Raw genomic sequence first — 17,179 nt, forward strand, 5'->3', positions numbered from 1 at the left:
CCTTACAATGCTCAGACCTCCTGGGTCATGAGGTGGACTTTGGACAGAATATCTGAATAAAGAAGGTTCTCAATCTTCTTTCCTCAAAACTATTCATTTTGTACAGTGCTATGTGTTATCACACTTCAAATAGGTAGAAATAAAACTGATACTAGAGGAAGTGGTAATTATATGAAGTGAGGTCCATATAATAAATAAACCCAATACTAGTGAGGTCCATAAAGACCTCTAGTAACTTATACTGATTCTAATTAGGAAAAATACATATACCCAATCAGCCTGTGAACATGAAACTATGGAAAGTTAATAAAACGAGAATGTTCTCAGGATGTGAAATAACTTTATACGTTGGAAAAGGGGTGAGGCTGCATGGGTGCAGAGGAATTTCAGATAAATAATTGACATTATATACAAGATGCATGATTCCCCATTAATAGAACTTTGCTTAATCGATTATTATACAATTGTATAATAGAAAAATGAAAATGCTCATAACCAGACATTCTTTGAATGAATATCTGTAAGGCATTCCTTTTTAGAACAACACAAAACCTATTGTTTATTATATTTTAATAGAAAATTAGAATTATTTATAAACATTCAAATTTTTTTTTTTTTTAGCAGTTACAAATGGATTGAATAAGGAAGCATTTCAGTTTAGGGATGATGTTGCCCATTGTCTTACATCTGTCGGACAATTTGGGTACTTCTGAAGCGCTTCCGAAATTTGGCTATTATCCAAAAGAAGTTTCATGAGACTGTATTCTTTTTGTGTGCGGACAGAGAGACCTTCCATTGGCTTGATTAATTCCAGCTGGTGTAAATGCTCAAATGCCTTAAATAAAACATGGAGATTATTAAACAATGGAATAAAATATAATTAATTTAATGCTAATTTCACAGACACAACTATAGCCAGGTACATTAAAAATGTAAAAATACAATAAATATACCAAATATCACAAAAAAACAGAATGTGAAATAAATGTGATAACAATAACGAATGAAATAGCCCAAATAAAATGAAGAAATAAGGATATGTCTGAGTCCTCTGGTTGAGTTGTTCAGCTTGTAAGCGTTCCTTAGTGAAATTCCATGTAAAAGGAAACAGAAAATTGCAACATAGTGTGAATCTGTAACGGCATTTTGAGGAAGTAGTTGTTTTGTAACAAATGACTACTCACATTTGTTGGAGCTTTCGACTAAACTCAAGGATATGCGCACTCCCACTTTATACTGATGGGAAAACAGTACACTAGGCAAAACTTGGATACAAATTTTATTAAAATATATAAAAGCGTCACAAGAGCCTTATCAACACCACAGTGTGAGGGTAGAAAAGCAGAGTTAATTTAACAGATGCTTCAAATAGCCAAACTTGTACAGAGGTAAGTGGATCAGCAGGAGTATAACCGCCGAAACCAATTCCACTTGGTTACAAGATAATAGCGCTGTGGTGTTGATAAGGCTCTTGTGACGCTTTTATATATTTTAATAAAATTTGTATCCAAGTTTTGCCTAGTGTACTGTTTTTCCATCAGTATAAAGTGGGAGTGGGCATATCCTTGAGCTTAGTCGAAAGCTCCAACAAATGTGAGTAGTCATTTGTTACAAAACAACTACTTCCTCAAAGTGCCATTACAGATTCACACTATGTTGCAATTTTCTGTTTCCTTTTACATGGAATTTCACTGAGGAACGCTTAGAAGCTGAACAACTCAACCAGAGGACTCAGACATATCCTTATTTCTTCATTTTATTTGGGCCATTTCATTCGTTATTGTTATCACATTTATTTCACATTAAAAATGTAAAACACTAAAACAAAGTGCATGAACTTTAATAAAGCCAATTATATATTGTTTTAATTTGGGTGACAACCAGTAGTTAATGTCTACATTTTCATAGAAATGATTACTTTGACTTGATAAACACCTGTGCTCTAGTTCAGATATCATAAAAATCAGGCATATTTGTGCCATACACAAATGGACTCTAGAATTCCGTGTTTAAACATTTGCTTTGCATTAAAAACAAATTCCATGCCACCCAAGGTTTCACATGCCAGACACTGCAGCCAACAAATACTATTTACATACAAATAGCTATGTCCTTTGAGTCTCTTTGAGAACTGCACTGCACCTTCCATTCCTAATGGCATGACAGAAATCAAACTACCGTTTCACAACTAATTGTAGCTTCTTAAACACAGAGTGGCATGGAATTTATTTCTAATGTGGAATAAAACTTAATACTGAATCCTGTGATACACAACCTTTGAGTGCTATACCTTGAACCAACTGAGGCTCATTGCTGTGTGAGAACAGTTAAATAGGAGGAGCTGATTTTTTTTCTATTTTCTGAGGGGGAACTGACCTTCAAAAAGAAGTGTTTGCTGCAAAAATTGTGGACAGTTCGTAACACAGGACAGTGAAATAATTTTAATTTGATTGTGCACTGTAAAGTTTTTTTTCACTTTGTGGTGTTAAACAATGTATTAAGGCAATACATCCAAGTGTTGTTTGTGAAATACAGATGACCGGAATTGGAGAAGTAACCAATGATTTTGGTCAGCTAGAGGATCCTAGTCCAGTAACCAAGTGTTTCTTAGATAAGCTACATTCAAAGGTTTTTTTGCTCATCCAGCTTGACCTTTTGGATCAGACAAGGTAGTAGAGCACCCGCTTGGCTAGGAAAAAAAAGTGTCAAAAAAAATGTCCAAAAATTGCCTAGAGTGGATGATAATCCAATCAGTGACAAAATTAGGATCCATATCTCCATTGGCATTTCATAAGAGTTATAAATTATTTGTGAGTGTCAGGTCACATTCATTTAAATATAATTTAACAATTTCAGAGCAGAGCCATTTCCCCTGTCTATTGGTTTCTCCTATAATTTTTATTTATTTATTTCTCTCCCATGAATACCTGGACATTGAACAGCCATTAGAAAAAAAAGAAAAGTAAAATACGATTCTACACATGACCTATCAATTTATAAATGGTGGACATACTAATTTGTTGACTATTATAATAGACCATGTGGTACACGTTAGGAGGGGCTTCTGGCAAAAGGTTGCTTTATTTAGAAGCAAGATGTGTTTTTTTTTTATATGACAACATCAGCTAAGGTTCTGGGGAAGACAACAGCTGGACAGAACAAGTAAGTTGTTGAGCTGAGAAAGAGTGTTGACATTAATGTGAGATAGCAGACCTGGTTTGTAACTATTATCTATCTTTCTCAACTCCATCCTCTCTTCAATCTCTCTTTTTACCCCCTCCCTTCTTTCTCAGGCCATATTTTCTATTTACACTCTTACTCTCTTGTCTCTCTAAATTCTCTTGACTCTTTTTTCTCCACTCTTTCTTAATACTATCTTTTTTACACTCTCACTCTTCCTCTCCAATCTCTCTCTGCCCCTGTTTACCCTCTCATAAGTAACAGTCTAAGCACTAATGCGGTCTTTATAGCCAAGAGGAATAACATATCCTTGCCCCTTCATGGATATATAATATCCCTTTAGATAATATTTGTAGACATCCACTCAATAACTTAAAAACTGAAAGAGCAGATATCTGCCCTTTAAGAGAACTGACAGATAGACCCTTATTCAAACCATCCTGTAAGAACTGCAACACTCTGCACATTCTAAAAGAATACCAAGAAAAGCCATGATTTATACACCAAGTGATAAAATCCTTCCAACCCTTATGATAAATCTCCCTAGTAAAAGGCTTTTAACACATCATTGGAGATGCTAACCCCTACAGGGATCATATAATTTATTATGGGTGTTACATAGATGATTTGGTGTTTATCTGGGAAGGCAATGACAATTCCATCAAATCCTTCTTTGATGTCAATAACAATAATTGCGATCTAAAGTATACACTGGAATATAATCACAAAAAAGGTTTAACTTTTTGGATGTAACCTTGATACCAGATCTTACAAGCCAAAAATCAGTATTGAATTATATTGTAAACCCACTGCGGGGAATACTATAATTGACTATCAGTCCTGACACCCTACACATTTGCTTAAATCAATCCCAAAAAGTCAACTAATTAGGGTTAAGAGAAACTGCTCAAATCCAGATACTAATGAAAGATGTGCTAGGGAAACAATAGATAGATTAATCAGTAAGGGGATACAATGAAGGATTGCTAAAAAAACTAAATGGAAATAGATACAATTCCCAGGTCAGAATTGCTACAGTACAAAAAGAAAAATAATTCAAGGAATAAAAACTTTTCCAACAAGTCTATTTTTGCAACTACTTACAGTATGGAATTTATCCAAATCTGTAATGTAATTAAACATCTTACAATTTTACAGAATTACCCCATTCTAACAAAAGTCATACAAAAAGGCTGCAATTTTGTGTCTAGAAAAACAAAAACTCCTATCCCCTTTTATGTTAACCAAAATACTAAGTACCAATTGTCTTACACAAAGGAAAGGCTGCTCCAGGTGTAAAACTTGTAGACTTATTATCCAAGGCTCAGAATTTAAATCACAAGCACTTCAAAAAGATTTTGACATCAGATTTTTCATTAATTGTAATACCACCCATGTGGTTTATTTGCTTACATGTCTAGGTTGTCAAAAACAGTATACAGGTTAAACTAAACAATCTCTCAAAGATAGATTCCTTGAACACGTGAGGGGAACTGAGGATCCAGATTCCAATACACCAACTGCTAAACACATTCACAATTTACACAACTATATATTTCATACCATACAGCTCAAGGGGAGGTGATAGAGCTTAACATTTAGATGAAAGAGAGGTGTACTAGATAATACATATAAAAACTAGAATCCAATGAGTCTGAATTCTAAAATGGATGTACATCTATTTATAAAAGTTTAAGATGTATAAGAACATATGTCCCTTTAAGACTATATAGAGTTTCTGATTCCAAACATATCCTTAGATACCTTTTGACTTTTTAGAGTTTCCTTCTCAACACTTAAGGTGAACAAGATTTATATACATATGTCCTACGCCTTTAAAAAAAATAAAATAAAGAGATATGCCCCTTTAAAACGAACAATGTATATATATTTTTTTTAATATTTTATGTATAACCAGCATGAGGTACAATAATAAACAGTGTATCCGTGATGCACCGCGCAGGGTGCAATAAGAGATAACAAAATTGATAAAGCACGATAATAAAGTATGACTATCAAATACAGGTTTGTCAGAAGAAAAAGAGCTCACTGTACACAGTTACAGTGGGGGTTGCAGGAGTCTTCTACAGATTAGAAAGCATTTTAGGATATATGCATATGTACCTCAGCACTGGGGTTTTATTATGTTATAACCTAAAACAACTAAACATCTATAAACAAAAACAAAATATAACTAAAACTAAAAACTCGTACTCTCAGTGAATTCCACCCTGGTGATCTATGAATGTTCCCCTGATATTAGGCCTTTTCCACCTAGAGAAGTTCTGACCATGCGCATAACATCAAATATATAGTGAATAGATTAGATAAATTCTAAACATCATATACGGGCTAGGCACTTTTGTAGAAATAGTGCTACTGCATATTATGTTCCTTTCCAGGGCTTTGTGTTACCAAGTTCCAGGTTATGCAGAGCTAATGGACAGGTTTGCTGGAGATTTTTAAGTCTGGCAGATATTTATGTAGTTAACTCCTAGCCTACAACCTGGACGTAGTATGCCATCCTCACTCTAGGGGGAACTACAAGATTCCTGCCTTTAGACCAACTTCGGGAAAGGGGGAGCTGCCTGTAATGACATCCAATGTTCAAATTAATATGCAATAACTAGCAGCATTAAAATATTATGGGGCTTAACTGTTGAACAGCAATAAAGGGACCAAGCTAAAAGAAACAGATGCTCCTGCTAGATTAAGTGGCATTCTGCCAAATATTTATAAAAAATAAGGGCTTATTTAGATCTCCCAGATTACAATAAACTGGGACTCCAGTACCTTGAGGGGATGGAACCGGCAGGAACATATAACAGACTGCAAAGCGATGGTAGACTTAATAAATGGTATTCTTGACTGTGCGGAATGACCTATCTGTAGCGTTCACATGTACCTTGCGTAAAAGGTATGGGTGCCTAGAAGATGAAATACTATTTTCAGGGTGGCAAGCGCTAGGTAAACAAAAATCAGAAAACTATGTCTGATGAGAGCATTACTGCAACAGACCATAAAGCGATGGTAGGCTTAACAATTGGTATTCTTGACTATGCGGGATGACTTATCTATAGCGTTCTCATGTACCTGGCATAAGAGGTGTGGATGCATATAAAATGAGATATCATTTTTTAGGGTGGCTAAGTGCTAGATAAACAAAATTCAAAATACTAAAGCTGATGATAGCATTACTGAACAAAACAAAACAATTAGCCAACAGGGCCAGATTTAGAATGGACAGGGAGTGCAAATTAGGATACTTGGCAGCAAGTAGAAGGGGATCTCGCCCTAGTGAGAGGACATGTAGGGCCTTGGATAAATTTTTATGGAGGTATATATACCTGTATATATAGCTTGGTATGGTGAACCCAAACACTCATTAAAATTTCCCGTATTCCAGACCCCCACTGTTTGACATGACAACGAGTTTAATAACTAACATTTTTAAGCGGCAACATTCAACTTCAGGGTTAAGTGTCAGTATACTTACAATAGGCTGCTGGGTATTTAAAGCAACCCCCCTAACAGAATAGACAAAGTTGCTCCTTAACCAGCTCTCATGACTTAGAAGATACCCCTTTAAGTACAGAAATGTTATACATGCATATACATAGCTTAAAAGAACAATAATGTCCAACAAATAAGGAAAAAGTGATAATACAAGCTGTCCAGCATAAATATATTGGATATAGATGCAGCTTAGAGTCTATGTGGAGAATAGCGATTTGTGCAGCACAGCACTGCCCAATATCCAATGTGATATCAAAGAGCGTGTTTGTCGAAGCAGCACAAGTGTTAGCAATATTTCAAAGTTGTCACTACTATAGACTTGAATGTGTAGAGGTATAGAAATTATTAAACACATGCCATCAGCAATTATATCAGAGAGAATATGTTAGTAGTAAAGCGCAGTTCCGTTATTCATGCAGTAAAACGGTTGATTTTAACATAAGTCTGCGTTTCAAAGTGTGTAGATCAGAACAAAGAATCTACTCTACTCCCACACGCATCTAGTATGCCAGGTCTAGATTAGCCAGTCAAGTTTATAGTGCCATTCTAACTTGAAAGTCATAAGCGTCTGCCGGCACAGGATCTATACACCTTCTCTGAATAAAGCCAGCGAGTCATAACACGAGCCTGGCAGCCATTTTAGCGGTGGATGCTGAGAGGTATGGTCAGCTGTGCTGCGGTCACAGATGCTAGATGAGAGCAGGTATCTCTCCCCGGAGTGGTCCGCCATCTCAGTTAACATGTGAGGGGCAATAGCCGCGCCTTCCATACTTGCATTGAGCCCGAGTGGTGTTTCAGTAAAGGGCCAACGCAGGCTAAAACTTGAGTATTGCGGGACATCAGCAAAGCTGCCATCGATTCTAAGTGCCAAGTTCACAGCTTGCGCAGCGGGTAAGTCCTGTAGCAGCTCGGGAACAAGTAGTGGTTCTATGCTATGTCTCTCAATACCCAGAGTCGGGTCCTTCACTGGGGCACTTATGATGCAGGCACCGTATAGGCGCTCCCTTCCCGCAGCAGCCGTAGCAGGTGGATGTTGAGCCTGTTCCATACAGCATGACAGTGATCCCTCGGCCAAGTCTGAGTGAAGGCTTGCTGAGTCGTCCGATGCAGCAGTTCTTTGTAACGGTATAGTAGGCGGGTGTTGCAGGACTTGTACTGAGCGGCAGGTTCGCTTATTCACGGGGTCAAGGTCCTTGATGTGGGCCCCCTCCGTTGTTTGAGTCACCTCAAGCAAAGTTTTAAGTTGACAAGATAAGCGTTCAAATCTAGGCATGAAAATATCAAGTATCTGTGTAGTGATATAATTTTCTGCCTCCATCGGGAAACCAGTAGATACTGAGAGAGTTACTAAGTACAGCGTGGCGCTTGAGAGCTTGCCACTATGCCAAATGGCTTTTGATGCACAATATGACCTCCGTGGGAGAGAAGATGGTATTTTCTCAATCTGCCTTGGTTCTCGGACACGTAGCTGTCAAGAGATGTGCAGATGGCAAGGGGTCCAGGCTGTATAAGGGTTCTCTTTCTCAATGTCTTTCAGAGCTTCAGAAACATGCAGCCATCTTGGAATGCCACCCACCGGAAGTCCACAATGTATATATTTATCATAAGACGTAAAACATATTATGTGTGTTTTTTTCTTAAGAATGAACTCAAGACATTTGAGGTACTAAGTATCTACTATATGAATCAACACATTGTGATTGGCTATTACAAGTATATAAGCTGTAATCTTGACCCTCACACCTGTCAGTGATCAAGTGCCATAGCGGCATGAAATGGTTATGATGCAGTGGGTCAAGATCCTCTCACTTTGTCTGTGCTTTTGATTTTACGGTGCAATATTAGTTTGTACCCTTTCCGTTTTTAACTTGGATCGAATTAAGGTTTTTTTGAAGTTTTACGTTAGGCTGGGATTTACCGAGTGCTGGGAATTGTTTGTTTGTGTAACAGGTTTACTAGCCTAGATTAAAGTTTCAATCACAGAATCTGAGAAACTTTTATGCTTAAGAACTGTTAATTTTTCATGCAATCAAGCTTAGAGATTTGAGATCTGGGTAGAAAAACAGAGCTTGAGACAGAAGGTCTGGTCAAAGAGGCAAAGGAGGACAACTGGACATCTGAACCAGATCTGCATACCAAATCCTGTGAAGCCAAGCTGGGGCAATCAGGATTCCAACCATTTCTCTAGCTTTATCTTGGAAATCACTATGGGAAGAAGAACCAGAGGAGGAAACATAAGCAAGCTGAAATGACCAACAAACTTGTAAAGCATCCACAAACTCTGCCTGGGGGTCCCTGGACCTCGCAAAGTACCTGGGAAGTTTGTTGTTCAAACGAGTAGCCATCAGATCTATCTCTGGTAGACCCAAAAGATCCACAATCTGATTGTACACATCCTGGTGAAGAGACCCTTCCCCTGGATGCTGAGACAGATGACTGAGAAAATCTGCTTCCCAGTTGTTTACTCCTGAAACATGAACTGCAGAGACAGGAATCGACTACTGCCCATGAGAGAATGCAATACACTTCCCTCATGGCTAGGGAACTGTGGGTTACCCCCTGATGATTGATATAAGCCACTGATGTGACATTGTCTGATTGAAAGCGGAGATGAGACTCCATTTTCAACAGAGTCTGAAGTCTGAAGAGCCCTGAAAATTTTAGAAAATGTATTGGCAACCTCGCGTCCCGAGGAGCACAAACCTTGTGCTCTCAAATACCCTCAAAAAGCTCCCTAAGGTAGGATGAGCAAAAACTTAAATTATGCTTACCTGATAATTTTCTATTCTTCAGATGGAAAGAGTCCACAGCTGCATTCATTACTTTTGGGAATTTAGAACCTGTCCACCAGGAGGATGCAAAGACACCCCAGCCAAAGGCTTAAATACTCCTCCCACTTTCCTTATTGGCCAGTAATTCTGCCGAGAAACAGAAGAAATATCAGGGTGAAAAGGTGCCAGAAGAACAAAAATAACAGATGCTCCACAGAAAAAATACGGGCGGGGAGCTGTGGACTCTCTTCATCTGAAGAAAAGAAAATGATCAGGTAAGCATAATTTAAGTTTTTCTTCATAAATGGAAAGAGACAACAGCTGCATGTATTACTTTTGGGAAACAATACCTAAGCTATAGAGGACACTGAATGCAAAAATGGGAGGGTACAAGAGGCGGCCCATTCTGAGAGCACCCAGCGTGAAAACCCCATCCCAACAAAATCCCTTTATAAACACCCTTAGCCGGAGGTCAACACCCCTCCAGCAAGGTACTAGGCCGCAACAAAGTCACGCAATTTCTCTAGAGCCCACAGGCCCCAAGGGCAGCACTAACGGAAATGAAAACGAGAACAGAGTCACCCGATAGAGAGTAGAAAGAAAGGCTAGTCTCCATAATCCTTTCAGATTAATGTTCCAGAGGACCACACCCAAGGGATAAGAATGCAAAGCATCCCAAACCCAGGCAGAAAAACATCCTCTAAGCAAAAAGCTTGGAAAAAGAGACAACACCTCCTAACGCCCCTAATATGGAGACGACTAACTCCCAAAGGAAGACAGAGCCTCACGGACTTCACTTCCTAATTAAGCGGCTAAAGCTGCCAGAAAAACTGGACGAAGTCCAGAAAATCTCGACCCAAAGGAAGAGAACCTCTTAAAGGAACAAGTCCTAAAAGGACACTTCCAAAGAGACCATGAAAGGCAAAACGGTAAGAACGGCAGAATGAAGGACCTAAATCCTCCAAGCCTCCAACCCACAACGGGAAGGAACACTCTAGTTCCCGAAAAATTCTGAAACGTCTGAGCATGTCGCCGCAGTTCTCAAGGGATCTCATCAGGCTGAACTTGAGAGAAAAAAGCAGGCAGCAAAACTCGTCAACGCTGATTGCTTGTGGAGCTATTGATATGAGTCGGGATGGTTTTGCAGAAAGACTCTCCCTGCATCTCCAGACTAAGTTTCACCCATGCTCTCACTGAAAGGCTGACAGGACTATTTAAAACTCCAGTCCCATGCCGAAGAGTTCTACCCTCCATAAGATACTATTGAAAACTTCTGACACTTCTCTGCCAACCTCCTGGGACGAAAGGCAAAGAATAACTGGGGGATGAGGAAAGTGGGAGGAGTATTTGAGCCTTTGGCTGGGGTGTCTTTGCCTCCTCCTGGTGGCCAGGTTCTAAATTCCCAAAAGTAATGAATGCAGCTGTGGACTCTTTCCATTTATGAAGAAAAGAAGCCCCCTGAATAATGAACTGATAATCCAGTTACCAAGTCAGACTGATTTGCACTGTGATCCAGAAAAATCTTTTGAGATAGCCTGCACCACTGACGAAGCATACAAAGCTGAAATGTGAAATAAAGCAAATGAAATTGCATCTGAAGCTGCCATCATGAGACCCAGTACCTTCCATACAAAGAGCAATAGAGGGAAAGGAGAGAGACTGAAGGTTCAGACAGACTGACACTAATTTTAGCCTTTTTTGATCAGTTAGAGAAAGATTTGTGGAGACAGAATCTATTTGAAACCTCAGAAAAGTAACCCTTGTATGTGGCACCAAAGAACTTTTTTGAAATTTGATCTTCCAACCATGCTGTTGAAGAAACGACAGTAGTCGGTTGTGTCATATTCTGCTAAAAGAAAGATGGAGCTTCAACCAAGATATCGTCCAGGTAAGGAAACACTACAATACCCTGAGATCTGATCACAGACAATAGGGCACCCAGAAACTTTGTGAAAATTCTTGGAGCTGTGGCCAGACCAAATGGTAAAGCTACAAACTGAAAATGCTTGTCGAGAAAGGCAAACCTCAGAAACTGGTAATGTTCTCTATGAATTGGAAAAACAAAATTTATGCTTACCTGATAAATTTATTTCTCTTGTGGTGTATCTAGTCCACGGATTCATCCATTACTTGTGGGATATTCTCCTTCCCAACAGGAAGCTGCAAGAGGATCACCCACAGCAGAGCTGTCTATATAGCTCCTCCCCTAACTGCCACCTCCAGTCATTCGACCGAAGACAAGCAAGAGAAAGGAGAAACTATAGGGTGCAGTGGTGACTGTAGTTTAAAAATAAAAAACACCTGCCTTAAAATGACAGGGCGGGCCATGAACTGGATACACCACAAGAGAAATAAATTTATCAGGTAAGCATAAATTTTGTTTTCTCTTGTAAAGTGTATCCAGTCCACGGATTCATCCTTACTTGTGGGATACCAATACCAAAGCTATAGGACACGGATGAAGGGAGGGACAAGGCAGGCGCTTAAACGGAAAGCACCACTGCCTGTAAGACCTTTCTCCCAAAAATAGCCTCCGAAGAAGCAAAAGTATCAAATTTGTAGAATTTAGAAAAAGTATGAAGCAAAGACCAAGTCGCCGCCTTACAAATCTGTACAACAGAAGCCTCATTTCTAAAAGCCCATGTGGAAGCCACCGCTCTAGTGGAATGAGCTGTAATTCTTTCAGGAGGCTGCTGGCCAGCAGTCTCATAAGTTAAGCGGATTATACTTCTTAACCAAAAAGAAAGAGAAGTTGCTGAAGCCTTTTGGCCTTTTCTCTGTCCAGAGTAGACAACAAACAATGCCGATGATTGACGAAAATCCTTAGTAGCTTGTAAATAAAACTTTAAAGCACGAACCACGTCAAGATTATGTAACAGACGTTCCTTCTTTGAAGAAGGATTAGGACACAGTGACGGAACAACAATCTCCTGATTGATATTCTTATTAGATACCACCTTAGGAAGAAACCCAGGTTTGGTACGCAAAACTACCTTATCTGCATGGAAAATGAGATAAGGGGAATCACACTGTAAGGCAGATAACTCTGAAACTCTTCGAGCCGAAGAGATAGCTACCAAAAACAGAACTTTCCAAGATAAAACTTGATATCTATGGAATGCAGAGGTTCAAACGGAACCCCTTGAAGAACTTTAAGAACTAAATTTAAACTCCATGGCGGAGCAACAGGTTTAAACACAGGCTTGATTCTAACTAAATTTCTTGGAAACACCAGCGAGTCAAACTAAGCGCTTAATTTAAAAAGTCAAAGCTTTATTTCAAAATTTAAAACATGCTTAAAATCCAAAGGTTTCAATCACAACTCATCCCTATAGCTGTCTTACGCGTTTCGGCCCCCCTGGCCTTATTCATAGACATAACTTTACATTGTGAATCCCTTATTTTATACAAAATAGCCAAAATGGCCCCTTTGATTTACTGTGATTTCATTTGCTCAGACATTGATTGCTCAGATTTCTAACACATGCATAGGATTAACCCTTTCACTTACATAAGATTTTAAACATTTGCATAAAATTAACCCTTTTTGCTTACAGCTCTATTAGAGTATGTTATCTGTTTCACCTAATATGATTCATATATGTTTGTCTTTAGCGGATACTACAGTCTAGTTCTTGATATTTGAATCTTTTTTATATAGGTTAAATATAACTATACTGTGTAATATTGCCTTCTCAATCCTAGTTTAATTAACATGGCATATGATCTATTGAACAGAGCTAAACAAACTTTATATGCTTTTATAATATGATAGCTCTCCATTGCTAGATATTTATAAACCTTCAGGAAATAAGCATTTAAATAAATATCAAGATCATACAATGTACAAAAGTATCAATTTTCATTTTTAAAACAGACGCTATACTGCAAAAGCCTGTTCTCAGATTTGTATGGTTAGTTCATTAACCTTTTATGCTTGCTAGAAATTAAATTATGTAGATTTTAAAGAGTGAAGTAATGAAATAAGTGACATATCTCAGTTATCTGACAGTGATTATGTAAAGAGGTTATCTTTATATAAGGGGGCAATATATAGCCAATTCTTGATTGGATCATGGACTAAAAGTAGAATCCCTTTCACCATCCTCAAAGCAATTGTATTTTTTTGCTTTTCAATGGGGGGTCAATCCGGGATTTATACTTATGTCCTTTTCCAAAAATTAATAACATCCCCCTCAATATTTAAGCCCTTAGGCTTAACATCCGCCAGACACTTGTGCAAAAGAATAGACAGAGCAGAAATCTGTCCCTTTAAGGAACTAGCTGACAATCCCTTCTCCAATCCTTCTTGGAGAAAAGATAATATCCTGGGAATCCTGACTTTACTCCATGAGTAACCCTTGGATTCACACCAATGAAGATATTTACACCATATCTTATGATAGATTTTCCTGGTGACAGGCTTTCGATCCTGAATTAAGGTATTAATGACCGACTCGGAGAAACCACGTTTTGATAAAATCAAGCGTTCAATCTCCAAGCATTCAGAAGCAGAGAAATTAGATTTGGATGGTTGAAAGGACCCTGAAGTAGAAGGTCCTGCCTCAGCGGCAGAGTCCATGGTGGACGGGATGACATGTCCACCAGATCTGCATACCAAGTCCTGCGTGGCCACGCAGGTGCTATAAAAATCACCGAAGCTCTCTCCTGCTTGATCTTGGCAATCAGACGAGGGAGCAGAGGAAACGGTGGAAACACATAAGCCAGGTTGAAGGACCAAGGCGCTGCTAGAGCATCTATCAGCGCTGCCTTGGGATCCCTGGACCTAGATCCGTAACAAGGAAGCTTCCCATGAGATCCAGTTCTGGTTTGCCCCAAAGTTGAATCAACAGTGCAAACATCTGCGGATGGAGTTCCCACTCCCCCGGATGAAAAGTCTGTCGACTTAGAAAATCCGCCTCCCAGTTCTCTACTCCTGGGATATGGATAGCTGATAGATGGCAAGAGTGAACCTCTGCCCATAGAATTATTTTTGAAACCTCCAACATTGCTAGGGAACTCCTTGTTCCCCCTTGATGGTTGATGTAGGCTACAGTCGTGATATTGTCCGACTGAAATCTGATGAACCTGACCGCAGCAAGCTGAGGCCAAGCCTGAAGAGCATTTAATATCGCTCTTAGTTCCAGAATGTTTATCGGAAGGAGTGCCTCCTCCTGAGGCCACGAGCCCTGAGCCTTCAGGGAGTTCCAGACTGCACCCCAGCCCAGAAGGCTGGCATCTGTCGTTACTATTGTCCAATCTGGCCTGCAGAAGGTCATACCCTTGGACAGATGGACCCGAGATAGCCACCAGAGAAGGGAATCTCTGGTCTCTTGATCCAGATTTAGTAGAGGGGACAAATCTGTGTAATCACCATTCCACTGACTGAGCATGCAGAGTTGCAGCGGTCTGAGATGTAGGCGGGCAAACGGCACTATGTCCATTGCCGCTACCATTAAGCTGATTACTTCCATACACTGAGCCACTGAAGGTCGAGAAGTAGAATAAAGAACATGGCAGGAATTTAGAAGTTTTGACAACCTGGGCTCTGTCAGGTAAATCTTCATTTCTACAGAATCTATCAGAGTTCCTAGGAAGGAAACTCTTGTGAGAGGGGATAGAGAACTCTTTTCTTCGTTCACTTTCCACCCATGAGACCTCAAGAATGCCAGCACAATGTCCGTATGGGACCTGGCGATTTGAAAATTTGACGCCTGTATCAGAATGTCGTCTAGGTAAGGGGCTACTGCTATACCTTAGGACCGCTAGGAGTGACCCTAGAACCTTCGTAAAGATTCTTGGTGCCGTAGCTAACCCAAAGGGAAGAGCCACAAACTGGTAATGCCCGTCTAGGAAGGCGAACCTGAGAAACCGATGATGATCTCTGTGTATCGAAATGTGAAGATAAGCATCCTTTAAATCCACGGTAGTCATATATTGACCCTCCTGGATCATAGGTAGGATGGTTCGAATAGTCTCCATCTTTAAGGATGGGACCCTGAGAAATTTGTTTAGGATCTTGAGATCTAAGATTGGTCTGAAAGTTCCCTCTTTCTTGGGAACTACAAACAGATTTGAATAGAAGCCTTGCCCCTGTTCCTCCTTTGGAACTGGGTGGATCACTCCCATAACTAGGAGGTCTTGAACACAATGTAAGAATGCCTCTCTCTTTATCTGGTTTGCAGATAATTGTGAGAGATGAAATCTCCCTTTTGGGGAAGAAGCTTTGAAGTCCAAAAGATATCCCTGGGACACAATTTCCAACTCCCAGGGATCCTGGACATCTCTTGCCCAAGCCTGGGCGAAGAGAGAAAGTCTGCCCCCTACTAGATCCGTTTCCGGATCGGGGGCTGACCTTTCATGCTGTCTTAGAGGCAGCAGCAGGTTTTATGGCCTGCTTTCCTTTGTTCCAAGCATGGCTAGGTCTCCAGACCGGCTTGGACTGGGCAAAATTTCCCTCTTGTTTTGTATTAGAGGAAGTTGAAGCTGCGCCACTCTTGAAATTTCGAAAGGAACGAAAATTAGTCTGTTTGGTCCTTAATTTGTTGGACCTATCCTGAGGAAGGGCGTGACCTTTTCCTCCAGTAATATCAGAAATGATCTCCTTCAGTCCAGGCCCGTATAGGGTCTGCCCCTTGAAGGGAATATTGAGAAGCTTAGACTTTGAAGTAACGTCAGCTGACCAGGATTTAAGCCATAGCGCCCTATGCGCCTGAATAGCAAAACCTGAGTTTTGAGCCGTTAGCTTGGTTAAATTAACAACGGCGTCAGAAACAAATGAATTGGCTAGCTTAAGAGCTTTAAGCTTGTCAAGGATATCATCCAATGGGGTTTCTACCTGTAGAACCTCTTCTAGAGACTCAAACCAGAAGGCCGCAGCAGCAGTGACAGGGGCAATGCATGCAAGGGGCTGGAGAATAAAACCTTGTTGAATAAAATTTTTCTTAAGGTAACCCTCTAATTTTTTGTCCATTGGATCTAGAAAAGCACAACTGTCCTCGACAGGGATAGTTGTACGCTTCGCTAGGGTAGAGACTGCTCCCTCCACCTTAAGGACCGTTTGCCACAAGTCCCGTGTAGCGGCATCTATAGGAAATATCTTTTTAAAAACAGGAGGGGGAGAGAACGGTACACCTGGTCTATCCCATTCCTTAGTAATAATTTCTGAAAACCTCTTAGGTATTGGAAAAACATCAGTGTAAACAGGCACTGCATAGTATTTATCCAATTTACACAATTTCTCTGGGACTACAATGGCGTCACAGTCATCCAGAGTTGCTAAAACCTCCCTGAGCAACATGCGGAGGTGTTCAAGCTTAAATTTAAATGTAGACATATCAGCATCAGGTTGAAGTGTCTTCCCTGAGTCAGAAAAATCACCCACAGATAGAAGCTCTCCTGCTTTGGCTTCTGCACATTGTGAGGGTATATCAGACATTGCTACTAAAGCGTCAGAGAGCTCTGTATTTGTTCTAGCCCCAGAGCTGTCTTGCTTTCCTTGTAACCCTGGCAGTTTGGACAATACCTCTGTAAGGATATGATTCATAACTGCCGCCATGTCTTGTAAAGTATACGCAATGGGTGTGCTAGATGTACTTGGCGTCCCTTGAGCGGGAGTTATAGGCTCTGACACGTGAGGAGAGTTAGTCGGCATAACTTCCCCCTTGTCAATTTCCTCTGGTGATAAATCTTTTAAAGCCAGAATATGGTCT

At 39.9% G+C, this 17,179-nt stretch overlaps 1 protein-coding gene across 4 annotated transcripts in view; it reads right to left on the reverse strand.

Moving 5' to 3' along the window:
- Window positions 1–320: 320 nt before the first annotated feature.
- ORC4 (origin recognition complex subunit 4) overlaps window positions 321–17,179 on the reverse strand; it is a 348,821-nt gene continuing 331,962 nt past the window's right edge. For all 4 annotated transcript variants that reach the window (XM_053698281.1, XM_053698278.1, XM_053698279.1 and 1 more), the window contains one exon: window positions 321–835. In XM_053698281.1, the coding sequence (XP_053554256.1) occupies window positions 653–835 (183 nt within the window). In that variant the 3' untranslated portion in view covers window positions 321–652. The remainder of the gene's footprint in view (window positions 836–17,179) is intronic.

This window comes from Bombina bombina, chromosome 1, assembly GCF_027579735.1.
Source record: "Bombina bombina isolate aBomBom1 chromosome 1, aBomBom1.pri, whole genome shotgun sequence".
Taxonomy (NCBI): domain Eukaryota; kingdom Metazoa; phylum Chordata; class Amphibia; order Anura; family Bombinatoridae; genus Bombina; species Bombina bombina.